The 25,733-nt window shown below is 50.5% G+C and overlaps 1 protein-coding gene and 1 pseudogene across 2 annotated transcripts in view; one reads left to right on the top strand and one right to left on the bottom strand.

Moving 5' to 3' along the window:
* The window catches only part of DPYSL2 (dihydropyrimidinase like 2), a 103,635-nt gene that overhangs the window by 59,488 nt on the left and 18,414 nt on the right, over positions 1-25,733 (bottom strand). The window contains exons 1-3 of one of the 2 annotated variants that reach the window (XM_054578996.1): positions 9,607-9,926; positions 6,268-6,356; positions 4,425-4,609 (exon numbers count right to left, since the gene is read on the bottom strand). In XM_054578996.1, the coding sequence (XP_054434971.1) occupies positions 4,425-4,609; positions 6,268-6,356; positions 9,607-9,645 (313 nt within the window). In that variant the 5' untranslated portion in view covers positions 9,646-9,926. Of the gene's footprint in view, positions 1-4,424; positions 4,610-6,267; positions 6,357-9,606; positions 9,927-25,733 lie in introns of those variants that run through there. The other variant, XM_054578995.1, reaches the window with a different exon arrangement.
* On the top strand, positions 12,984-13,456 carry LOC129075027 (histone deacetylase complex subunit SAP18-like; annotated as a pseudogene).

Below are 25,733 nucleotides of genomic sequence, written 5' to 3'. Positions count from 1 at the left end.
ACTGCGCCCCGGGGCGGAGGAGGGCTCTGCGCTGGGCGGCACTCTCTGAGCAAGAAGAGCCGCGGGACCGGGCCGTGGGGCGGGGGTGGCGGCGCCGGTGTCAGGGATCTCCGAGGACAGACTGACAGGCTCCATGCCGTGCCGGAGAGAGAGCCCAGGCAGCGGGGGCCAGATATCGGGGCGGCAGCGAGACTCCTCAGAGGAGGAAGGGATGCCAGGGGCCAGAGTCAGGGGCAGCAAAGGAACGGGTGCAAGAGAGAACAGAGGCGAACTGCTCCGATTCAGCACAGGGTGCCTCTGGGGGATCGGGCCTGCTGACGGTGCTGCCTCTCTGGGGCTGGGCGCCAGACGGAGGGAGGGGGGCGGGAGGAAGGGCGAATCCAACTGGGGAGGGCCGCGGAGGGCCTGTGGCACGCGGCGGGGCGGGAGGAGCCCCGCCCAGAGGGGGAGCCCCACTCAGAGGGCGAGTGACGAATCCAGAGGTCAGGAGGAATGGGAGCCCTTTCCAGCCCGGCAGCGGCCGTCTGTCCTCACCTTCCCTGTGTTCACGTCCCCCTGATCCCTGCTGGGTGGCACCCAGGGGAGCGGAAGCTGCCCCTCAGTGTGCTGTGCCTGGGGTCCTGCGCCGTCTGCGGGGAAGCCTTGTATTCAGGTGAGCAAAAATGACTGACAGGCTCTCGTCCATGAGCTGGGGCTCCTGTTCCTTGGGGATCCCCGAGATCCACACTTTCAAACAATCACCAGATTCAAATGCAGAATCGCAGGTCCCACCAGCAGATTCTCTTCTTTGACAGGTTGGGTGGGGCCCAGGAAGCTGGGTGTTTTCAGACACGCTTCCCAGCTGACTGCGCTCAGAGAAATGCGGTCGGAAAACACCCAGCTGACTGCGTTCAGAGAGGCCCTGCTCCCAGCAAACGTTCCGGGTGGACCCTCCTGCAGCCCCTTTTCTCTCTGCAGAGACTCACTGCGGGCAGGGTGGGGGGGACGTCTCTGCAGAGGCGGGAGGTTGCTGGCACCTGAGGTGAGATGAATAACACTGACAACCGCATCCCAGTGCTTATCACTACGGCCAGCACTGCTCCGATGCCTCCATGCCGCTACCTGAAACGACTTTCTCCATTGTGCACGTGAGGCGACTGAGACTTAAAGACAAGTCACACAGCTCGTGGTGGTGGAGCCGCAACGGCAGGGATCACTGGCCACCGGCACCGAAGCACGGGGCACGTGTTGGCGTGTTGTGCCCCTCCCTCTGGCCTCCGTCTTCCCCTCTTTAAAATCAAGGACCGTCCCCATCTGCTTCCTGGAGACCCTGAGGTCTTAACAATGGAGAACGCGACACCGCTGGGAAGCCGGCTGCGCTGTCCCCAAGCAGCACCCCTGCGTCCTCGGGACCTTCGGCCAGTCCGGATGCTGCCTTCAGGGCATGTCTGGGGCCTCTGCCCACCCATCCCTGGAGGGAAAGGGCAAAGGGTGTTCCTTCCACCCACACTGAGTGCCTCACACAAAGGTCTCATAGGCAAGTCTCAATGGAAGGCTCTGTCTGACGGCAATAATATTATTTTCTGTTGCTGGTGCATCACCTCCATTTTTAAACTGGGAACATTCGGCTGCATTTTCCTCTGCAGGCAGTGCCATTTTGGATGGAAATGAAGCCCCCAGGTCCTCAGGCCTGGGAAACACACAGCAGGGGGACACGGCGACTCGGCTGCAGGGCCAGTGACACAGCTTGGAGACACCCAGAAAGACGGGAGGAAGGCGTTACAGGCTTCATCATACCAGTGTACTTCAATGGCTTGTTTCTGCGAGTTTGCACCTGAATCTCTTCAACATGCTCCAGACATTTATTTCTGGCCTTGGTGCTCATTAAAGCAGCTCTGATTTCATCAAAGGAGCAGACTGCAGATACCAATGAAGTCACCGTAAGCTAGCTCTTCCTCTTTGCAAGCCTCCCTCCCTGAAAAGCGTGCCTGGGCCACGCCCTGACCTGAAGCAATGCACAGAGTATGACCAGCCAGCCGAGAAGAGGGCAGGCTGGTGGGAATTCTACAGCGGTCAGTAACCGCGGGGGTCATTTTTAAGACCCGTTAACATTTTTCTCTGGTCGTAAAAGCGGGGAGTGTGGGACGACAGCTCAACCACACCCCTGCCCCTCCTGACGGCTTGCATGCCTCGGCGTATGCTCACTCGGTCCCCTACTCTTCAGCCCCAGTGACTGCCCGCGATCGCGTTCCGCCCGGCTAAGCGGGGCAGGCAGCCTGGCTTTTCTCTTCCCCTTCATTCGCGTCTGCCATTAGGCCAACTGCTGACTGTTCCCATCCCCTGGGCCAGGTGCTGGACTCGTGGGGACGTCCCTTGTCCCTGCACAGAAGGAACCGCCTGGAATGAAGGGAAAGCGCATAGCCGCTGAGAAAGAAGGCCAAGGAGAAAGTCGGGGTGTCGGCAAGAAGGGGTACACCCACATGGCGATGGTGAGGGGAAGGGAAGACACAAAAGGGACAAGAAGCAGGAGAGGGTCAAGAATGGGTCCCGTATGAGGAGAGCGTGCTCCAGAGTGACAGAGAGGAGAGGCGGGTTCACGGGGCCCTTCGAGTGTGTCTGAGACAGAACACGGCTCTTCTGTATCTGTGGAACAGAGTGCAATTTATTAGAGGCAAACTCTGTCTCTGAGCTCAGTGACTCGTCAAATGTGGGAGCTGGAAAGGACATCTAGGGTCATCTCGTGCAAATCCTCCACTGTGCCGATGAGCAGCTAAAGCCCGAAGAACTGAGGTGACTTGCCAAGGTCACACAGCAAGTTGGTGTTGGAGAGAGACCAGAACTACAGGCTCCCGCCTGGGGACATTTCCGCCACGGAGGCTCTGGCTAGCAACTCCGCCCACAACAGACCTCACTGACCACTCACTCAGGAAATGTCACCTGCGGCTTATGAACCCTCCGTGACCAATGCAGGGGCCTACGGGCACCCCATCTGAACTCCATGCCAGAGGCAGACGAGAACCTTGACTTGACCTTGCAGGTTGACAGCAGGCACTCGGCGCTTTTCACGTGTGGCCTTAGAGGAGGGACGGGAGTGTCCAGGGTGCCACGTGCGTCTTGACCGATGGCACCGACCAAACGGCAGGCTTTCCCCACTAGGCCAGAGTCCCAAGGCGTGAGTGCAGGCCCCCCTGAGAACTCCCCCACGAGGCTGGACGGTGACGTGTGCAGCAAGAAAGAAATACTAAGGCTTCAATGTGGAGGCTCTTTTGGGGCAGGGAGAGAGAGCTGAGGCGGGAGAGTGGTCCCTGGTCTGCAGACACGCGCGAGACCAGGGCTGAGACCCCACGGGGAGGTGGGTATGGCATTCAAAGTGGGGGGAGCTCAAGCTAGGCGGGGAGGGCAGGGCAACGTTCTTCTACGTGCTGGGACCGAAAGGAGAGACCCTGAAGTCACAGATAAAGAGACCATCATTCTGAAAAACAACCAGTTAAGACAGGTTTTCCTAAAGCATAAATAGCTAAGTTCTTTCAACTCTGACCCTCTTCTGAACTGAACTGTTAGCTTGTACGACCGATTGTATCTTGGCTTTCACTCTTGGATAAAATCTTTTTTTTTTTTTTAATACATGCCAGCTGGGCCACTGTGCAGCTTGCCTGCCTCCTCAGAAACAAGATGCTATTGGTCGAAGGGACAATCAGTGGGCACATTGGAAATGGACCAGTCACTAGCAAACTCCTAATGTGTGCTATGACCCCAGGAAAGATACTTTAGATTTGGCAAAATGAAAAGCATAAATCCTTCAAAGCAAAATATGAAGAGCACCCCACTATCCATAGAAGAGCTATCCATAGGAGCAACATCATCTAAACAACAACCAATACCACCTGCGGGTCCTTCTCAAGCAGGACCGCCCCATTCCATCTATGTCAAATCCAGGCCAGGAAGAAGTGCTCCCATTTTATTTTCCAATCGTTGGAACAGAGATCCCTGGTTCAACATTCGCTACACCCCATCCCCTTTCTGAGAAGATGCGCCCTCAGGAATTCTTGAAAAATCAGAACCAAATACTCATGAGCAAAAGCTCAAAATTGATAGCTCTGAAGGTTACTCTAAATGCTATGTTTGCAAAGTGACCACAATGAAATCCCATTTTCAAGTTAACTTTTGTCTAAAAGTCCATAAGCAGAGAAAGCCAGAGGCCGCCCCCTTTACCCTACCACAGTTCTCTGGATCCGTATTCTCAAGTTTCACTGCAGAAGTCAGAGCTGGACAGAAAATGCGAGTAAGACAAGACAACCAGCGGCCCTCCCCACCCCGCTGCCCCTCACGCGGCAGATCGATCCACTGCTCAGTTCTGCAACTGCTAGAAGAGTCAAACAACACAGACTCATCCTCCTGTGATGAAGGTTCCCAAGTGCTAGGGTGACTGTTTTAAGCTGTCTTACTGATCATGGTGGTGCCGCCAGCCAGGGCTGCCTTGGTGCCTTGGAAGAAGTCATCTGCCGAAGTCATCCCCTGCTCGGGCATCTGGAAGCGGGTGTGGACGTCGATCCCGCCAGGAATCACCATCCGGGAATGGGCCTCGATGGTCTTCACACCTCCTGGCACAATCAGGTTTTCTCCTATTTGCCTAGAGAAAGGGAGAGGGTGCGACAGTGGGGGTCAATGAAATGTCCTCCAGGCGAATGAAATCTGAAAGACAATTCCCCCAAGCCCTAACCTACCCTTCCCTATGTTCCCTAGACTTTTCCAGTTACTGCAATTATTCATAATATATGTGCATTCCCCACTTCCTCCCCCCAACTGAAAGGCAATGCTGCACTTACTAGAAAACCAAAGGTAAATAAGATCTCAGAGGCCTGATGGAAACCCCCAAGATCCAATAACAAAGACTCCAAGAAATTTGCATAAAATGCCACTACACTTTCTCTATAAACACAAAGTGGAACTAATTATCCTATAGCGATTTTCTCCAGACCTGGTTGTACTTTACAAACATGTACTTCTCACCAGATCCTTTGCAATGTTGAGAAAATAGGGGCGAAAGAAAAAATAAATAAAAGTGAATGCTATGATTAAAGTGATTTGAAAATCTGGAAGCATGTCTTTAGCAACTCAGATAAATGGCAAAAAAATTAATATTCATTATATTGAGAAACGTGGATTCATTTCCAATTGTCTTTTAAATCTCTGCTACATCTTTCTACCAGCTTTTGTTTTTTGTTTTTTTAATGGCAAAGTAATCAAGGAGAAGTTGACAAAGTTCGAAAACAAATCAGTGACGACTGAATGGAGCACCCGGGCTCGCTCACTTGGGTCCTGCTGGACGGGCTGATGCTGCCTTCCGACTGGGGGAAATGGGACGATCAGGGTATGTGAGCGCCTGGGGCGAGACTGTCATGAGCAAACGCACATGGAGAAAACATTAATGTGGAAATGGCAAGACCTATTTTAGGTTCATAAATCAGGGTGTGAGTTTCCAGGCAACAGACACATCCACTGCAGTTTTCCACTTCTCAGGACGGGTTTGCTGCAGCACTTGATGAATGCTGCTTATTCAAAAGATGTCATTTACAGCAGTGTTTGTCTTTAAACAGATGTGCTATTTCTCTGGAGCCCTCTGCGCCGTCCCAGTTGGAAGGGCACGTGGACACTGGCATGTGCTCAGCTCACTTAACCCTCTAGAATCCAAAAATACCCTAATGCAGTAACCGCTCTGTTGTTAGTAACACAATACACAATCAACACAAGGGCAGTCTCACTGGTGTTTGTTGGCACTTAGAGAATAAAACCTGAAATTCCCTCGGGATGAGCCAGTAATTTGTCTGTGTTACTTGGTAATTAATTTGTTGTCCTTTGGCCCCAACCACTTAGATCCTTGATTCAGAAAGCAGATGTGCTATCTTGACGGAAGAGGATATACTTCACATTTGTGTCCTTCATTTGGGCAAGCCATGCAGACAACTACGTTCTAGGAAAACCTTTCATCTACTCAATAGATCCTAAAGCAAGCATCTGAGCTGGCAACAGGAAGATACTGTGTCACCTAGGTTAAAAATAGAAAATTACATAATGCGTCAGGAAATGGGTGTGCGTTTAATTGCAGCTTTGAATTCTCTAAATCTGAGTTTTCAAATTCACTAATTGCTACCAATCAAAATTGGCTTAAACAGATACTAAGTCACTCTTTGAAGTCACTAAAGCTTGGTACTATGCGTGTGAATTGTAGGAAATGCTTGGGAATACTGGGAAGTACACAAATTCTTCTATATAATGAGTTACACTTACTTGATCAACCCATCTTCCATGTAAATGTCTGCATAGAATGACTGGTCATCATTAACGATTTTACCTCCTTTGATCAGAAGACGATCACTCTGAAACAAAGACGTAATAAGGTCACCACACATACTTGACCCATGAGGAACTCTGGTGCGAAGACAAATGAACTAAGGATACATTTTCACTATTCAAGTGATGCTCAAAATGAGGCAATTTTGGAAGATTCAGTGATGTTGGTGAGCCTGTTTGCTGCAACCTATTCATCACCTGAGTCAGAACATACTGGGAAAGGACAAAGCTTATCACAGATTTTAAAAACAAACCAACCAAAAAACCCTCTTTTCAAAAGACAACACTTTTTAAATGGCTTTAGGCTAAACTTTATTTAAAAAAAAAAAAAAATACACCCGCATTTAGGGAAGTCAGTTCTTGGCAAGCTTTGTGTTGGGAAGAATTAACCAAAAGTCTGTTGTCATGGCAAACTCAACACAAACACACTTGGTTCCACCACAACAAGGTTTCAGTTCAGCGTGTTCATTGTATCTGCATTTCATTTTGAGGTAAATCACGGTGACTGTAGCCAAGAAAGAAAAAAGAACTTCAAGTGTGCACCATTTTAACTATTAAGTTGTTAAGGAAAAGGTAAAATGTGGTAAGGAGATGAGACGGCAAGTCCTAAAGTCTACCATGAATTGTTGATGCACTTATGTATGATTAGTGGAAAAATAGATACATGACAAGCAGCACATGAGGGCCAGGAATGCAAAGAAAATGTTACATTGTGAGTCATCTCCATCCCAAAGGCTGCTGATGTTCAAGTCCTGCCTTCAGTGGATATACACCTGTGCCATCCCACAATGGGCTGAAATGTTACAAGTTAAACCTTAGATTGCCCTCTTAATATGCAAAATATTTCAAAGGAATGGTATTCATCTTGACAATGGTTAACTCAAAACTGTTACAAAACAACACTCTCAGTAAGTGCTATTTATATTTAGCTTCTACCAAAGAAAATATTATGACAAACCAGTAATAAAATATAAACTATGAGAGATCCAAGAAGGTTCTTTTATGCAAAAGTACACATGTGGATTTACAAAGTATTTATTGTTTAACATGATTAAAAAAAAAAAAAACAGTAAGATCATTTAAATTCTGCACACTCTGTCCTGCCGTAGACTTTGGGAAGTCACTGGGACTAAATATTCAGCGATCCCTGGGCCCTTGTATACGGTAAATATAAGAACCTTTACAAAATCTCGTCATGTACACCATGTCATCAAAGCATCAAAACAAATCAGAGAAGTGGATGGAGCCAGATTCTTAACCCCATGACACAGAAAGAAACTGAGGCACAGAACCCTTAACTCACTGGCCTCAGGCCACCTGACCCAGTACTCTTTCCTCCGTCTACACAGATCTCCCCCGCAGGATGCAGCTTTGAGAGGGTAGGCGCTGCCGGGGAGCAAGGCGAAGCCCTGCCCTTCACCACCTGCTCCCTCATTTGCTGCGGTGCCTGTCCCAGGCACCACTGCGAATTCCCCAGCCAACATCACATTAAGAAAAAAACGAAACATCACAGCCCCGTTCCCTCTAGTGCCTTCCAGAGGCTCCTTACATAAGAGGCTGGCCGTGATGATGGAAAGAGGGGAAACCGTGCTATATAGGTCCTCCATAATGCAACCAGTTTTAAGGATAGAGGGGGCGCTCTTTAAAAATCCGTCTTGTTTGCTTTTTTTTTTCCTTCCTCCCCACACTGTCAAAACGAAACTGCCTTTTTCATTCACGAAGACTGCAAATTATTTGAGGCTGGCAGCGACTCTGCTCTGCACCCCTACTCTCCGGACTCGGTCCTCCCACCAGAGAATACAGAACGCCGGCCTCACGCGCACGGCCCTTTGGGATCTTGGCTGGGTCTTTGGCCTTCTAAAAAAGCTAGTACCCACCCTCGCTGGAGAGCAGCCGTGCTCACCTATAAAATCCCCTCCAGCACACGCCCCCTCCCCCGTGCATTTGTTTCCACATCTCGCTCCTGCGGATGGGTGTGCCCTGGTGCATCCAGGGGAAGCCGAGGTGCCCGTGGCTAAGGAGGAAACCAGAGCAAAAGCGCGCCCTCCAATCCAGCCCTGCACATCTACACTTTTCAAAGATTCCTTCGGTCTCTGCCTCAACCCTGGGTTTTACCCAGCAATCAGCTGGCCAATTGCAATTGCACATCATTATATAACAATGAATTTCCCTCGCGTTCCACCCTCCCTCCCCAGGATTTTTAGGGGAAAGCGGAGAACTAGGACTAGAGAAATTTTTTTCCAGGAAAAGATGGGGAGAGGATGGGCGCGGTGGAGGCATGAACCTGCGTTCATCGCTTGAGCATCGCCAGTTCGTCGCGTAGATGTTTTTCTCGTGGTTTACAAACTAACCACCCCAGGCCCCATAACGGCGCCGGCACCTTCGGCCGCCGTGATCATTGTCTGGCCGAGGCCGGGACGGGCCATCTGCTCCGCGCGACGCGCAGCGCCATTACCTCCCGGAGCCCAGCTCGGCGCTGTCCCCAAAGCCCACCCTCCCAGCCCGCTTTGTATGCGCCAACACGGACGCCTCCCCGGCTGCAGAAGGGGCAGAAAGACCCGCGGAAGCGAGCCCAGAGCCCTGCCAGGGTCCCAGCCCCGAACCAGAGGGCGAAAAAGACGAAAGGGCCACCCAAAACCGGTCCCTGGTCAACAAAAAGCCCACGCCGGGCCCCCCGCCCTTCTCGGCTCATCACCACGTCCCTGTTTTTCCTTCCCGTTTCCACAACATCCTGGTACACCCTGCCCTTTCAGCATCCCGCCGCTGTCATTACGCCGCCAGGCTGAAACCCGCTCCTTTTTCTAAGGAGCCGGAGGAAGACTCCAGAAAGCCCTTTATGGAGGGGGCGGGAGACGCAGGGAGAATCCATTCCCCATCGCCCCATCCAGCTCCCGGAGTCCAGCCTCGCAGCACGCAGCCCAGAGAACAATATCCGAGCTCCAACCATGCATATTCAATCTGGCATCCATTTGCTTACACCCCGCAGGCCGGCACTGCAGCATCTCCTTCTGACAATAAAAGGATACGGAGGCTCTGGCGCGCTCCCCGGGACGACCGGAATGCACTCACGCTCCTATTTTAATGCCTCACAAATCATGTGGCTTATATTTCTGTATGATTGCGTCTCCCACCACCACGATCGCCGTCTTTAGCAACAGGGGAAAAAAAGTTGGGTCCCTTTTCCTCCCCCTCCTTTGAAAAAGAAAAAAAAAACTTAGACGTTCTGTGCCACAAAAGGTTGCTGGCCGACCGCAATTTCCCAAGTACCAAACTCACCGTGATGCGTGGAATATTTTTCTTCCCCTGATAAGACATCTCTCTCCTGGGAAAAAATTAATTTCAAGAGGGCAGCTTTAAATCAAATATTGCCAGGAAAGAGAGTTGGTTATTTTTTTGCAGGATTTAAAACGATGCAACAGCTTAGCTAGTCTTGCTGATGGCAAATTCCAGAAGCGTAAGGGATAAATGCAATCCTCTGTCTCTCTTTCTTCCTCTCCTCCAACACAGCCCCAGCTAGGGCGGAAAAAAAAGAAAGAGAGGGAGAGAACAGGAGGGAAGGGGGTGGAAATAAACTACAGCAATAAAAGCCTCGGTTCAAGTCGGCCACCGCGGCGCATGCGCCGCCAGCCACTCCCTTTCCTCTCAGGCAAAAGCCATCCGCTTCGGGAGAGACGAGTCCTGATTGGCCACAATCGTGGGATATGCAAACGATGCAGGCGGGAGCGCGAGCGGCGCGAGAGCGCGAAATGCTGCAGTGTGCGGCGGAGGGCGGCGGTCGGGGCGGGCGCCCGAGCAGGGAGCGCGCCTTTCGCGCCCTTTCTTTAGGCCAGGGTACCGGGGACCGTGACTAGCGGCAGCCCCAAAGGCAGCATCGGCAACGCGGGGAGGATGGCGGGGTGATCAAGACGAAGAGGGGGAGCCCACCCTGGAGTCGGTGGGCTTCCGTGCAGCCCGGGCAGCACGCACCCGTCCGCGCGCGCCCCGGTGGGTGCCCGCCCGCGCGCCAATCCGCGGAGGCCGCCGCTGCAGCCCCGCGTGGGGTGACTGCGCCGAGCCAATGGCTTCGCTGGCGGCGAGCGCGCGACTGCACCGCCGGCCGGCGCCGCGCCGCCCGGGAGGGGCGCCGGAGCCCTCCTCCCGCCGCCCTCGCCCTTCGCGAAGGCTCGCGCGGCCTCCGCCCTGGAGTCAACGGGGGAATTCAAATGGCAGCGAGCAGAGGGGAGGGAGATGGGCGGAGAGGGCTCGCCGCGGCGCCGCCCAACTCTGCAGAGGGGCGGCTGGACCTGGGCCCGCGAGCGGGGCGGGGCGGCGCCCGACAGGGCTCCCCGGGGGCGGGGAGGGACGCGGGCCCCAGGCGAGGCTGGAAATGCAGCCCGAGGGCAGGCGGCGGGCTGCAGGCGTCCGTGGCCTGGCAGCTAGAAACGGAAGTCTGAAGCAGGGAAGGGGGGCGGCTGGGGAAGCCCGCAGTCCGCCGCTGGGATGGACAGCCCTGCCCTGAAAAAGTCCTCGTGCCTAAGGCCCGCAAGGAACTTGGGGCACGGCCCTCAGCAGCCGCCTGTTGAAGCAAAAATGGCCCAATCTAGGGCCCCGCTCTCTTTAACAGTCACGACCACCCAGACCCATTTGGGGGTCGCATTTCGCTGGTGCCTGCAGATCTGTTGAGAAAAGCTGTTGGAATCACAGTGCCCAAGGTGCCCAAAGAATTCACGGCACTGTAGACGGGCCTCCATACTGCATAATGAAGCAGAAAGCGAGGAAGGAAACTGGAGAAGCAGGAAGAATGAAAGAAAGGAAAGCTTATGTCCCAAAAGAAGGGGAAACTGAGGCATGGAGAAAGCCTCCTTGGAATCAGTTTGAAACACAGTGGAGTATTGACTCCCCAGAGAGTCTACTCTTACAGTGGGCATTCAAGGCCTTGCTTCTTGGCCAGAGCAATCGAACAGACCTGGGACCCCTTGCTTTTGCCTGTCCAAGTTATGCTCTGATGCTCTTGCTTTAGAATCCCTGTGGAAGAAAACTGCTGGCCCAATTAATCCTGAGCAATATACCAGGGATCATCTCTTTGTAAGGTTGCCCAGGCAGGTGCAAGGGCTAAAACCAAAGGCAGCTATGGTTTTGGGCTTCTCTGCTTGAGATCAAACAATAGATAGAATTCTTACATAATCTAAGCTATCCAGCAAACAAGAAAAAACAAAGCTCTATTTAATTGGCTCACAACTGCTCAGCAAAGATTAGCCAGATGAATATAAAATAATCCTGGGTCTACTGTGGGTGCACGTTCTAATATCTTTCCGCATCTGGCCACTTTGGATGGTTATCTGTCCAGAAAGTGTGAAATGTACCTTTTCACTCTTATTCTGGTAAATTCTAAAGTCCCAGAAAGGGGCTGTGAGGCATGCAGGAAGCTTCTGGACTGGTTAATTCATTCAAGTTCCAATTAGCTATGCATCTAGGAAATAAAATAGAAGCACTTTCCCCTCCAACCATGTGATGTGCTAAGAGAAAAGTGAGTTAATGTCAGCAAGTATTGGTATCAGCCTGTACGGGTTCAAGTCACAAGTCTGAAAACGCATAAAATGGGCTCTCCTATCTGTGAAAGCCAACAGTAGGTTACAACTTGTAGGAGGCTGGGGGGGTCGAGAGTAGGGCAGCAGAGGGTCACATGTCCTATTAAATCATAAGAAAAATGCCACTTGGCAAGCAAGTGAATAAAGAGATTCAAATTAATTTAAAACAAAAAAAGCTCTAATTATATTGTTTGTTTATATTCTTGTTCTGCTTTCCTGCTCCTGAATTGTTTGATCGTAATGGTTTTAACCATATCTTGCTAATTTCAATAGCCATTGATACGAGATTCTTAGTCCATATTTGACTTTTCCACTCATAAATATTCAAAGATATAAGGTTTAAATTAATTGTTCTGACTAGGGAGAGCCTAAGAGTATTGGCACATAGGACATAGCAAATAATTTTAATGGACCAAGGAAAAGAACTGCCTGCAGTCTGCCTTTCTTACATGCTTACAGACCTATGTAATGCGGTAAAGTAGAAGAGGGGAGGGGAGAATTTTCCACCCACTCTGCACTGATAAACTTGTTCATACACCCTATTTTTTTTACACTGTCTGTAGACAAACATCCCATGAAAATTTTTTGTAAAGTTTCAGATCATTATCCCTCTACCGAATACATAAACCTATTTGCAGGTATGAGTTTTCTGAATTTTTAAAAAATTAAATGCATGTCAAACATGAAAAAGCATTGTAAGATGGCCTGTTCCACATTGTGACCCCTCCCAAAGCCTCCGCCGTCCCCCAGCACCCAGAAAGAGCAAGGTGTGGTGACTAAATGACACAGTGGTCTCATGAAAAGATTCTCTGCCTGGCATTCTGAGTAGTCTATGGGGAGGGAGAACCTGCCTGAACAGATCTGTGAGCACAAGGAGTGAGTTCTACCCAGGAGACTACCGGGCTCTGACCGCAGCCTGCTCTGCAGCTTCACCCCGCATCTCTGATGCCCACACCGCCACCCCGTGCTCATGGCACACGCAGACACACACCAGCACACACTGCCCCTTCTCCGAACTGCGGCCTGCCCTGCCCTGGGCCGTCCCCTTCACCTCCCTCCCTCTCCCTCAACACTTCCTCTAAAAATGAGCTCAGGGGCCACAGGAGGAAGATGGCGGTGGAATCGCATGTCGCCCAGGAGGAAATTAAGAAGGAGCCAGAGAAGCCAACCAACTGGGAGAGGACATGCCCTCTGCTGCTGTGTGTCTTCACTGCCCTCGGGCGCCACCACCACAGGGATGAGTTCTCTCGTGGGAGCGTGCTCTCTAGCAAACTGCAGATCTACACCTGGACGGATGCCACCTTGAAAGAACTGACTAGTTTAGTAAAAGAAGCCTACCCACTAGCTAGGAGAAAGGGCGCACACTCGATTTTGCAATTGTTTTTAAGATATTAAAAGACCTGGCTATCGAGTAAAGGAGATTGGCAGCACCATGTCCGGGAGAAAGGAGACTGATGATTCCATGACCCTGCAATCACAGAAGTTTCAGAGTATCAGGACATTGCAAACACCCCTCCAATCGGGTACCGCCTCCTTCGGGGCGCATGAGGCCATATTAAATTGGGTTGACTAAAAAAAAAAAAAAAAAAAAAGTGAGCTTAAATATCACCTCCTGGATAAAGCCTGCCCCCATCCTGCCTCCTAAAGTCTTAAGTACAACCTCCTGTGTTTACCTCGACGGTAACATACATCCCACCATGTTGTGATCACCTGGCCATTTCTTCTCTTGAAGCCTGACCCTAGAAGCTAAAAGTTTTGCATTCCTCTTTTTCCAGGAACCAGTGAGCTGCCTGATCCATGGCAGGGGCCCTCAGTATTTGGTGCAGAAATAAATGCTCCCATTGCTAAGACAAGAGAAGCAGATTCTTCCACGTCACCATCATGGTGGTCTTTGACGTCAACAACATCCCCAGCTCCAGCATTTCTCTTAGCACTGGCGCTTGGCTGGGTCTTCCTCCTTGGCAGCCCAGCTCCTCTCCTGAAACTGTAAGAGAACCTTATCATCATGCAGCTTATTCTCCCTTGCGTGGCTGTGGCTGCCTGCATTTTAGGCTATTCCTCCCCTAAATGAACTGCCACATGCCATATAGCCTGAGAAAGCACAGAGAGAGCGAGCCTCCGATCCTAAAATGAACTCCAGAATCATTTGAGGCACCTCCAGTAATTTTTTTCTCAGCATCCATTTCTTAAGGCCTTCTCTCTCCACCCTCCCATTATTCTCTGCGCATGCCTAGATCACACCATGTGCCGTGTAATACCGCCTGCACTATACTGTCCTCACCTGTTCCATCACTAAGTGAGCACGACTTTCCTTCCATTTAAAGTTGGAGTTCACAGAGACTAGACATTCCTCCCAAAGTCTCACTCATTCATGTCTTACGCTCAGATAGGGATGAGAGGCCAGGAAGGCAGGGCCACATGCATGAGTGTCTGAGTGATGGCACCCAGTCATTACTTTTAAGAAATCGGCACACGCAGCCTGCTGGGAACTGGGAGTAGGGAGACGGAGCGCTGTTGCTCGGGTGCTACCGGCTGCCCGGCTGCTTTCGGTTCCTCAGCGCCCCGCACGGTGCATGTCCCGCCCGGGCCCAGGCAGTCCACTGCGCCTGGTTTCATCTTCCCCCTTTGGGAAGCAGAAGCAACCATTTCTGCTTCTGTGGCCCCGCCTGGGCCTCGGCAGAAGCATAACGTTCAGGATGTCACAGAGCAGAGGAACTCCAAAACAGAAATTGCTGACAGAAGGAACGGAGCCCAGATGTGGCAAAGGGGAGAAACCCCGAGTCCCCTCATGCAGCAGTACTGATGCCAAGGGCTGTGGTCCCAGACGCAGCCCGCAGAGAAGTTAAAATTAACGCGGTGGTCAAGAGAAGGTACCGGAATTCTTTGCCAAAAGCTGCAGGCATCGATTAGGACACTTGAAGGGGAAGTGTTGCCTTCATCTCTGCAGATGGAACCAGGCCGCTACAGCCATTTTCTCTGAGCGTGTAACTCTGAAGGGGTAGCGCCTGCAGAGGGCCAGCCAAGGGCAGACGGTCCAAGGCGCCTGCCCACAGCACCCTGCCCACCCCCCACCCCCCGCCATGCATCCTTTACCGGGGGGGACAGAGTGGTGGCTGACAATGGTCAGGACTGACTGGCCCTCTCTCTAGATGCTGGTTTTGCTATAACTGGACAGACTACTGGTCAACTCAGTGGAGGCTGTGTGAGCATCCTGCAGAAGTCCTTACTGCGTGAATACGTGAGGCTTCTCTGTCCAAATCCACCAGTGCGCAGAGGAAAGTGTGCCATTCACAGAACCGAGTACACGTGGCTTTCTCCTCTTACCTCTGGCTAGCACACAATCCTCCCAAGTGACCCTGCATTACCTACCTTGCACATCATCCATCCTCTGTGCGACCACAGATTTTCCCTGGAGTTTTTCTACAGAGCAGGAGACAGACAGCAGCTTGCTGTGGCTGGCATGCCGCAGGCCCAGCCCCTGGCGGCCAACGAGGGAAGTGCACCATGATCCCCTGTCCTTGTCCCGCTGGTGGGCGACTCAGGACTAGGACAGGGCCTTGTCCCAGTGTCCCTGGGTCTGAATCACCTGGAGGGATTTTGCCTGTGCGTTGGAATCCCCTGGGGCCCCTGCTCAGACATCCTGATTCGAATTTCCAGAGACAAAGCCCAGAAAGGTTAAGTAGTCTACCTCCGGCCACTAGACCACCCCAGCCTCCTCTCACAGGCCGGGGGAGGAGCACACCGTCACGCCTCGCCTAGGACTTTTCCAATTCTCCAAAGTACACCAGAGCTCTGCCCTTCTCCCACTGGGAAGAACTTAAGAAAGACTGGCAAATATTATCACCAGGGCCCTTCTACGTGTCTGCCTTCTAATAAAACACTGTAGTGTAGTCGGTGAGGAGGGAAGGAACACTTACTGAGCACTGAGTACTTTAAGCACATCTTACTTAATCCTCCCCAGATCTTACTAGGTACGTCTGCATAGCCTCATTTTATACAGAGGAGAGTAGAGCTCTAAGAAACCTCTGGTTCCAGGTCCAAGTTCGTGCAAGAACAAGAGCTGGGTTCTAATTCAGGCCTGTGTGTCAGCCTCAGGGAGTAGTTCTTTAAATGATAAAGTACTTGTTTAGCCAATCCCAGGACCCATCCTGTGAAAAGGGGCGGGCCTAGGTGGTCCAGCTGTGTGCTTCTTTACCCCTTTCACAACCCCGGCTGCCACCTGAGGCTCCTGGAACTTCCATCAGGCCCCTAACACCCGTGTGAGTTCCTTAGACACTTCCCCTTGTCCCCAAATTAATTCTCTGTCTGTCTTTCCTTATCATCCAACAGGACTCAGTTTTTTTTACAGTGGCCCAGCGCTCCTCTCATTGGCAACATCGTAGATTAACACAAAAGCTTAAATAAGCAATAATGTGCTAAAAGGGAAGGCCCTACTGGCAGAATTTCCGATAACGAAGCAGGCTGCTTGCAGAAATCAGATGCCAACCGGTTACCAAGGCTGCCTGCCTTCCCAGCCTCACCCTGGCCTTTCCTCCACACACCGCTCCCTGCTTTCCTCGCGTCTCCTCGCAGCGGCCCCGCTGCTCTCCCCTCTTCTCCCGTTCACTGCAGGGCCGGCTCCTTCACACCCTGCACAGCCCTCTTAGGGAGACGCACCCTGACCATCCTGCCTGAGGTCCGCCCAAGGTTCCGCCACTCTCCCCGTCTCAGCACTGTCTCCTCAACAACAATGATCACAGGTTCGAAGGATTTTTGTGCATCTGTTTATTGGGGCATTTTTAGCCTCTATCTCTCAACGGCAAAGTCCTCAAGTCACCCTGTTCTCCGCCGCACCTAACAAGGCCCTCATGCACTCAATAAACACAAACTGAATAAGCAAACCAATGGCAGGCAGACTCTTTCCAATGACCCCAGGAAGGTCTCCTCCTGGCCCTGCCGCCCTGAGCCAACCCCGCTGCCAAGGTGACCGGGGACTCGCCTTCCAACTCTGCCTCCCAGATTTTCACAATGCCAGGTGCTGGGCCATGGATCGGATGTTTGCCCCACTGGATTGGGCCATGGGGCCTGCGATTCAATTACCCACCACAGAGCAAGCAGAATCCTTTCCCATTGGGATCCACCCCCGAAAAGCATCAGGCCTGGCCAGCGCAAAGCTCAGCGCCCCTGCAGATCCAGTTTGCAACTGCAGCGGGGGTCCCCTTACCCAGCTGGGCTTCAGGCTGGGGCCGCACCACGCCCAGGAAACACGGCGGGTCCTCCTCAACCGGGCCCCGCCCTGATTCGGAGGCTGCGTCCACTCCAGAAAGGGCCAAGGGGAGTGAGAGCGTGTGCCCAGAGAGTGTGGCAACAACATGTCAGGGGTTTGTCCCTTACGAGAATCAGCCACCGGCACCGCAAAGGAAAACATCAGCAAAATGCAAACACAGTCCACAGAATGAGAGAACATAGTCGCCGATACATCTGATAAGGAGTTAATTCCAAAATTATAAAGAACTTACAAAACTCAATCAAGAAAACAAACAGCCCAATTAAAAAATGGGCAAAGGACCTGAGAAGACACTTATCCAAAGAGGCCAATAGACTTATGAAAAGACGTTCAACGTCACTAATCATCAGATAAATGCAACTTAAAACCACAATGAGATATCACCTCACAGCTGTCAGAATGACTATCATCAATAAATCAACAAACAGCAAGTGCTGGCGGGCATGTGGAGAAAGGGGAACCCCCATGCCCTGTTGGTGGGAATGCAGATGGCGCATCCACCATGGAAAGCAGTATGGAGTTGCCTCAAAAAATTAAAAATCAATCTGCTTTATGACCCAGCGTTTCCACTTCTGGGATATATCTGAAGGAACACAAAACACTAAATCAAAAGAACATAAGCATCCCTATGTTCATTGCAGCGTAACTTACCATATTTTGCCATGTATAATGTGCACTTTTTTGCCCAAATTTTTGAGGGAATAATAAGGATACACATTATACGTAAGTATAATGATTAGATACCATAGGTATACTAATCCCATGTATAATGCTCACAGAAATGTGGGTGTGCATTATACACGGCAAAATACAGTACAATAGCCAAGAATGGAAGCAGCCCAAGTGTCCATCAGTAGATACATGGCTAAAACAACTGTGGTACATTTACACAATGGAATACTACTTGGCCATAAAAAAGAAGAAAATTTTACCCTTTGTGACGGTATGGATGGACCCGGAGAACATTACATTAAGTGAAATAAGCCAGTCAGAAGAAGACAAATACCATATGATCTCACTGATATGTGGAATCTGATGAACAAACTGAACTAACAAGGAAAATAGAGACAGACTCATAGACGGAGAGCAGGCTGCCAGCTCTGGGGGGAGGAGCGGGGATGGAGGGACTGGGCAGGAAGGAAAATGGACTCATGGACCCGGACAGCAGTGTGGTGATTGCTGGTGGCGGAGAGTAAAAGCGGACTAAGTGGTAATGGAAAAAATACAATTATAAGCAGACAAACAAACAAATAAATGCATGAATTAGCCATATTCAAATACTGAGAACTAGTCACTAGTTCAAAAACACTCCCTGCCTCTTGCCCATTTGCTCAGACAGGTTCCCAAGAGACTTCATCGGGGTGATTTACTAGCTTCATCTGTGAACTCTTGGAAGTAGTCCTGTTTGGATATTGTAAAGATTTAAAGAAACACTGAATTTCTCCTTAATCATGTTGACCTTCTCCACTCCCCTTTTCCCTGTCCACCCTCCATTTGTCTTCAAGTTAGCGAGCGCTTATTATTATCCACTGGGTGCCAGCCGGAGGGGACCAAAGGGTCACCCAGAGGTGCGCTTGCAAGCTCCTCCTGCGCCGCCCCCGACCCCGGCCATGTGGGACAGGGTGCTGTGCCCAGCGAGCCCATGGCCACGGGCGGCGGCAGGTGCATGCCCAGCGTGTCACTGGATCCGGAGACGCTGTGCTCCTCTACCCTGGGCCTGGGCTGGGGGGTCTGTACCCCTAGACTCACCCCCCCAAGGAAACAGAGTGGGACCCCACGAGGACACACGGATGAGGAAGCTGTCAGAAGGATAAAGAGCCAGCTGCAGCTGTGCTGGGCGCAGGCTGTCCATCGCATATGTGGGCCTCTGAACCGGATTCCACATCGATGGCAGCGACGCCTTCGCGTGGGCCTGCCGTCAAACCCGGGGAGGGGTCGGCGCGCCTGCGCCCGCTGGGCGCTCAGGGGCGCCCTTCTGTTTCTCAGGAATTAAGAAATAAAGTTAAATTAGTGTAAAGGCCTCTTGAACGTGTTTGGGCCGAGAGAGGAAGACAGCAATCCGCAGCCTCAGAGACAAAGGGGAGGCGGCGCCCTTCCTCCGTGCCTTCCCCTGCCCCGCACCACCCCCCCCAGGCCACTGCCCTTGTCTGAGGGGTTCTCCTCTTTCCCAGTTAATTGACGGGGCCCCTGCTTCTGGGACTTACTCTGTCCTGAAGTCAGGGCACTTTTTCCAAAGCGCAAGACCAACCTGTCCCTCTCCTGCTCGTGATGCTTCAACAGCCACGGCACCTCCATCATGAAGTCCCAAATCCCTAGCGGCAACTCCAGGCTTTTGAATAGCCCGGCCTCTGCTGAGACCCCCTCTGCTGGCGCTCTCTGCATCTCTGTGTCACACCCCAAGCCCCAGCCCCGTCGGGCTCTGCGTTCCCTGGATGCGTCCGCTGTCTGTAACCTCTGTGTCTCTCATCACATCTCCACCTGCCCCAGCGCCCGTCTCCTCACAGACCCTCGCTGACCCCTCACGCATCCCCTCCTGGGGGCAGCCAGTCCTGAGCCCACAGGTGGAGCCGACTGCTCCTCCTGTTGGGGACCACGGGCCCTGTACATGCTTCTAGAAAAACGCTTGACACCATTCCCGGCACTTTTCCTTTATACATTGTTTCCGTCTCCCAGACACCAAGTTTTATGCAGTCGGAGGGCCTTGTATACAGTAGGCACATGACAAATTCTAAAAGAATGGATAGGGGGTAGGTTGAGGGATGGATGGGTGGATGGCTGGGTGAATGGATCAATGAGTAGATGAATAAATGAATGAGTAGATTGAACAAATTTGTGCTTTTAAATACATTTACACTGGGCTTTGAGTCTAAAATGATCTTTCAGAGCCTAAAATTCACAACCAGGTTGTTTTAGGATCCATCCATTTAGTTGAAGTTTCCAGGAGGATCAAAGGGCACCCATGACAACCGTTCTCCCCTACAAGGGCAGAATGTGGAAACGTCCCTAAGGTCTGGCACCTCTAACCTGCCACCAGCACCGCCCTGTAGCCACGGTGGGTCAGGCCCTGACTTCCCACGCTGCAGAAGCTTTCAGAACCTGCAGAAGTGTCTCCAGTCTCTCCCCTCGTTGGGCTAGGACAGCTGGAACAAAGGGCGTCGTCACAGCACGAGCATCCTCCGGGGCGACGAACGTCCATCTTGGCTGGCATGCAGGGGGTTCAGATCGGCGAAGGCAGGGTGACCAAGTTCACCTTGCGCAATGTCCTTTCGATCCAACGTTGAGACAAAGGCTCCCTACTTTTCCCCTCCCACTATTTTCCCTCTTCCTTTGGCTGTATCAAGTCACTTGGCCATTTAGGCTGCAGAGTGCCAGAGATAGTCATGGTCTAGTGGGTGACCAAAGGTGTCACCAGACCTGCAGGTGACACCTGGGAAGCCAATGGTGTGAGCCCTTTCCCTTCAGCCTGCCTCGGGGTCAAGGCCAAAGCTGAGAGACGCAGGGCGCGACCCCCGCCAATGCTCTCCTGAGTCCTCGGCTGCTGGGGAGGCCAGGTCTGCGTACTTGTACAATCTCCAACGCAGGATGGAGAAGGGCAGTAGAGAACTACATTTCATCATTTCTGCATTTTCATTTTGTTCTTCTCTCTGCGTTGCAGTATTGAAAGCTTCTATTGACCTTTCTTCAAGTTCACTGACTCTTTCTTTGGCTGTGTCGTGCTTATTTGTAAGACAATCAGACATTCCTCATTTTTGTTACCATGGTTTAGTTTTCTACAATTTGTTTGATTCTTTCTTACAATTTCCATCTCTCTGGTAACACTATCCATCTTTTCTTGCCTGTCTTCCACTTTTTCCATTACAGCCCTTAATCATAGTTATTTTAAATATTTCCTGTTTGATAATTTCAGAATTTCTGTCATATCTGAGGCTCGATATGAGTCTGGTTATGCTCTGCATCTTCAAACTGTGTTCTGTCTTTAGTCTGCTTTGCAGATTTGAGAGCCGGCCGTGGCGTCCGGGTAAAACGTGCCCGGGACGTGCTCCCGCGGCAGCTGCTGCTCCAGGGGAGCGTGGGTGCTCTGCGTCCGCCGCGCCCTCCGGCAGCAGAGGCAGCCGTCTGCCCTGCGACCTCATCATCTAATGGATCCGAGAAGGGTTGTTCCTTTTCAGTTTGTTCAGCCTTTTCCTTGGGAGACTAGGAGTCATGACTGCCAAGCTCCTAACATGTCAGATCAGAAACAGAAAGCCCTCTCATCTCATCCCATTTATTCAAATGTAACGTACACAGGGCATATGCACAATAAATGTAAATAAATGTATGTGTATACTATTTTTAAAAATACCCTAGAAGGATATACACCAAAATGTTTATAGTGTTAATAGTAATGAGCAGTTACTGTGTGCCAGATATTTCAAGCTGTTTATAATAATTATTACATTATTATTATATTATATAAGTATCTAATTACTACTAATTGATTTTAGTAATTTGCTTAATAATTTAAGTAATTGTTTAAATAGATATTTCATTAAATAATTGCTTACATAAATAAGTACTTCATTTATCTCCCCAACAATCCTAGAGATTGTTTGTTTTATTATCATTTGAAGAAACTGAGGCACAGCGAGGTCACGTAACTCACCTACGTGAGCATTTGACCTGGGCAGCCACTGCAGCATCGGCCTGCACACGTGACAGAACAGTAACAGTGCTGTCCTTGGGTGGGACTGGGGGCGGGAGCCACCTCTGCACTTTTCTGCAGAGTCTGGGCCGCCCACAGTGAGTACACACGACTCCTGTAATAAAACAAATAAATAAAGATCCCGCCTTTAAGAAAAACCAGGAGGGATGTACAGCAGCCAGGGGACGGAATCACAGAAAACACTTCGAAGTCAGATCTAAACTGCTCTGGTAGCGTCACGTCCCTGCTTGTCTCTGCGAGGGGCTGTGGTCCCGGCACCATGTCCAGCAGGGGCTTCAGACCAGCCTTGCACAAACACATTGACTAAGTTCCTTAGTAAAAAAAAATATATATATATATATATATATATACACACACACATATATATATGTTTTACATCATGAATGCATATGTGTCCATACAACTGGAATAAAACAAAATATCTTCTTTTTTAAAAATGGATCACAACCCACCAAGTGTTCTCCCCACCCATTAGCGTAGACAATTATAACCAAGAAATAGTTGGTATGACTGATAGAAAATGTGACTGCAAGTCCCTCTCCCTGACTTTTAACAAAACTTGACGTCAGGAGTTTAGACGGTTACCCTATGTACACATTTTGACTTCACAACGCATCGGCCACGGCCCTCACACACGACCCCTCAGGCAGCCCGCGCCCAGAGCGCCCAGCCTGTGGAGGTTCTGGTCCACCACACGGCATGCAACCGCCGCAAAGCTCACCAGCTCCCAGGACTGGGTAGGTTGATGGGTCAACTTGGCTGGGTCACAGTACCCAGAGATTTGATCAAGTATTATTCTAGATGTTTTTGTGAAGGTATTTTTAGAGAATAACAGTTAAGTCAGTAAATTTTAAGTAAAGCAGGCTCCATCATATGAGCGGGCCTCATCCAACCCATTGAAGGCTTTCAGAGTGAAGAACTGGCCTCCCCCTGAGGAAGAGGAGGGACTTCCATCCCAGACCACCTCCAGATGCGATCACCGACATCAGCTCTTCCCTCGGTCTCCAGCGTCCAGCGCACTCTGCAGACGGCGGCTAGATTCCCAGCCTCTGTGATAATGTGAGCCAATCCTGTAAAATAAGTCTTTCTCTCTGTATGTGCACATCGTATTGGTTCTGTTTCTCTGAAGAACCTTGACTAATAAAGTGATTAAGTTACACAGATTATGAATTCCATTTTACTAGCATCCTCTTTCGATTGCCTTCTCTGCGTGCATGCTTTGACGGGGCAAGCTGCCGCGTTGGAACGGCCCAAACAGCCAGCAGCCAGTGAGGAAGTGAGACCCTCAGTCCAATCACCCTCTGACAATCACATGAGCGAACTTGGGAGAGCTCCTTCCCCAGGAGAAACTGAGAGATGGCTGCACCCCTCGCTGGCACCTAATCACCCGCCTTTGTGAGAGGTCTCGAAGCAGAAACTCAGCCAAGCTGTGCCTGGAGTCCTGACCCCCTGAAACTGTAAGATAAACATTGTTTTAAGCCACTAAGTTTTGAGATAATTTTTTATGCATCAACAGATAACCAACACATTATTGCTAATAGTAGCAGTTGTAGCGTAAAAACACAAATTATCAAAATTACTACTATTAGCGTTGGAAATAAGGGTTTTTAAATGTGGGAAGAGCCAATGGACGTTTTGCAAATTAGTATTTTGGTGAAGCGGCAAGCATTTGAGGCAAGAAATCTATGTATTTTTTAAAAGTGCCCAGGAGATGCCGATCCTTGGCCTCTTGGGGAGCCCTTGACGCGACCTGTGCCCTTCCTTCCATGAAGTGACCCCGTAATGAAGGAACTAAGCCTGGGCAGCCACCGGACCACTGTTCTCTAGGGTGGGCGTGCCCGCAGTGGGGCCCAAACAAACATTTTTGTTTGAATAATGAGGTATGTATTATGCATGAGGAAAAACAACTCGCATGCCAGCCCCACATTTTTACAGATATTGTTGCTTGGACCTGGGCTAACGTAAAATATGTATATGCAAATCACTTCCCCCTCCACTCCCCCCTCTTGTTCAAGACTTGGCCAGGGTGAGCACTCAGCCCGCGTGCGCACCAGCAGGAGCGAGGACAGGGGCGGGGCCCACGCGGGGGAGACGCTCCCACGACAGGAAAGGCAGCTGCATACAGGGAGTAAAAATATTGAGCATAAGGGAAGTCATGTTTCTTACGGACAAAAAAAGGAGAAGCAGAAAGCTAGCATAAATCCTCTAGTGTTGAGTTGGACTTGAGGATTCGCTCCCTAATATGCAGAGACACAGGAAGATAAACCCACAGGCACGGAGGCTGTATTTCTGTGCGCACACATATCCCCCAGGCCTGTATGACGAGAGGGCCTGGAAACAGGGACGACTCGGTCGCAGGGGGTGTGGCCAGCATCGCAGGCCGCACCCGCATCTGACTGAGATGACACTTAGATGAGGCTTTGGACTTTAGACTTTAGCACTGATGCTAGAATAAATTAAGACTTTGGGGTCTTTTGAGGTGAATAAAGGTATTTTTACATGTAAAAAGCACATGACTTTGGGGGAACGAGGGGCAGAATGTTATGGACTGAACAGTTGCATCCCCAGAAAAGTCATGTGTTGAATTCTAATCCCTAATGACTAATTCAGGTAGTCATGTCAAAAAAAAAACAAAAAACAGAAAGCATAAAAAAAACAACAAGAACAGACAAATCCAAAGTGAGAGACATTGCACAAAATAGTCTGTAATCTTCATTAAGTGTCAGGGTTATCAAAGTCAAGGAAAGACGAACTATTTCAGGTTAAAGGATATTAAAGAGACATGAAAACTAAACAGAAATCCCGACTTGGATGCTGGACCGATAAACGACGTTATCGGACAACTGGCAAAATTTGAATGGAGTCTGAGGATGAGGAGGTAGAACTGCATCAATGTTAATTTTCCAAGTTCGAGGTTATTCTTGGGTCCCGGAGAGAAGTGTCCTCATCTTTTAGGAAATACACACTGAAGTATTAAGGGCGAATGGAGCACCATCACCTGCAACTTATCCTCAATGATGCAGAAAAAAATGTACGGTTTTGTGTGCGTGTTGAGAGAGAGTGAGAGAGATGTAGTGAAACGCCCAAATAAGACCACTGGGTAAGAGGTATACAGAAAATCTGTACTATTTTTGCAACTGAATTTTGAATTACTTCAAAATGGAAAATGGAAAAAATAAGCTTAAAAAGCAGGCGTCAATTTTTCTAAAGTATGAAACACACACTAGGAAAGACTGGGTGCGGATGCGGCAAAAACTAACAGCTGGCTGGACGGGCCCCACGAACCGCCCGGCCGCTCGCGAGCTGGCCTGGCCTTCAGGGCCGGGGCGGGCGGGCTGCCCAAACGGCCACTCGCGGGCCCCGGAAGCGCCGAGGCCGTCCCACGGCTGCGCCCGCAACACCTGATTCTGCCCTGATGATCCAAACGTGTAGTCAGCAGTGAGGAAACCATGACCTAATCCCTTTTGCAGGAATTATTCTGATTCCCACAGCTGTAGATAAATCTATGTAAGTCACTAATCAGAAAATCAATTTTAAAAGTTTTCTGTCAAATAAACACATCCTGTTATCTATCATGACCTTCACGTACATGCCGCTCGGCTATAAAGGGACATTTTCTCCCCACTGCCACACAGAGCCCCTTGGGGACCGGAGTCGGGCGGCACAGCTTCCTCACTGTTTCCTCCCCGCCTTGCCCGTCGGCAAAGCCGCGTGCAGCATCTTCACCCCCTCGGATTCGGGGGCAAATGCTTCTCCTTGTGTCTGCTTTGCTTCTTTTAGGCTTATTGCCGTATTCTTCTCTGTTCAAACACAAATTTACTCCCCTTCACAAATCCACTATTCATGCCCTGCTCATTTAAGAATTCAC

The sequence above is a fragment of the Pteronotus mesoamericanus genome, unplaced genomic scaffold (assembly GCF_021234165.1).
Source record: "Pteronotus mesoamericanus isolate MK-2021 breed Mesoamerican mustached bat unplaced genomic scaffold, CSHL_Meso_final contig_502, whole genome shotgun sequence".
NCBI classification, from domain to species: Eukaryota; Metazoa; Chordata; class Mammalia; order Chiroptera; family Mormoopidae; genus Pteronotus; species Pteronotus mesoamericanus.
The sequence above is the reverse complement of the archived record's forward strand: the minus strand, read 5'-3'. Positions and strand labels throughout refer to the sequence as shown.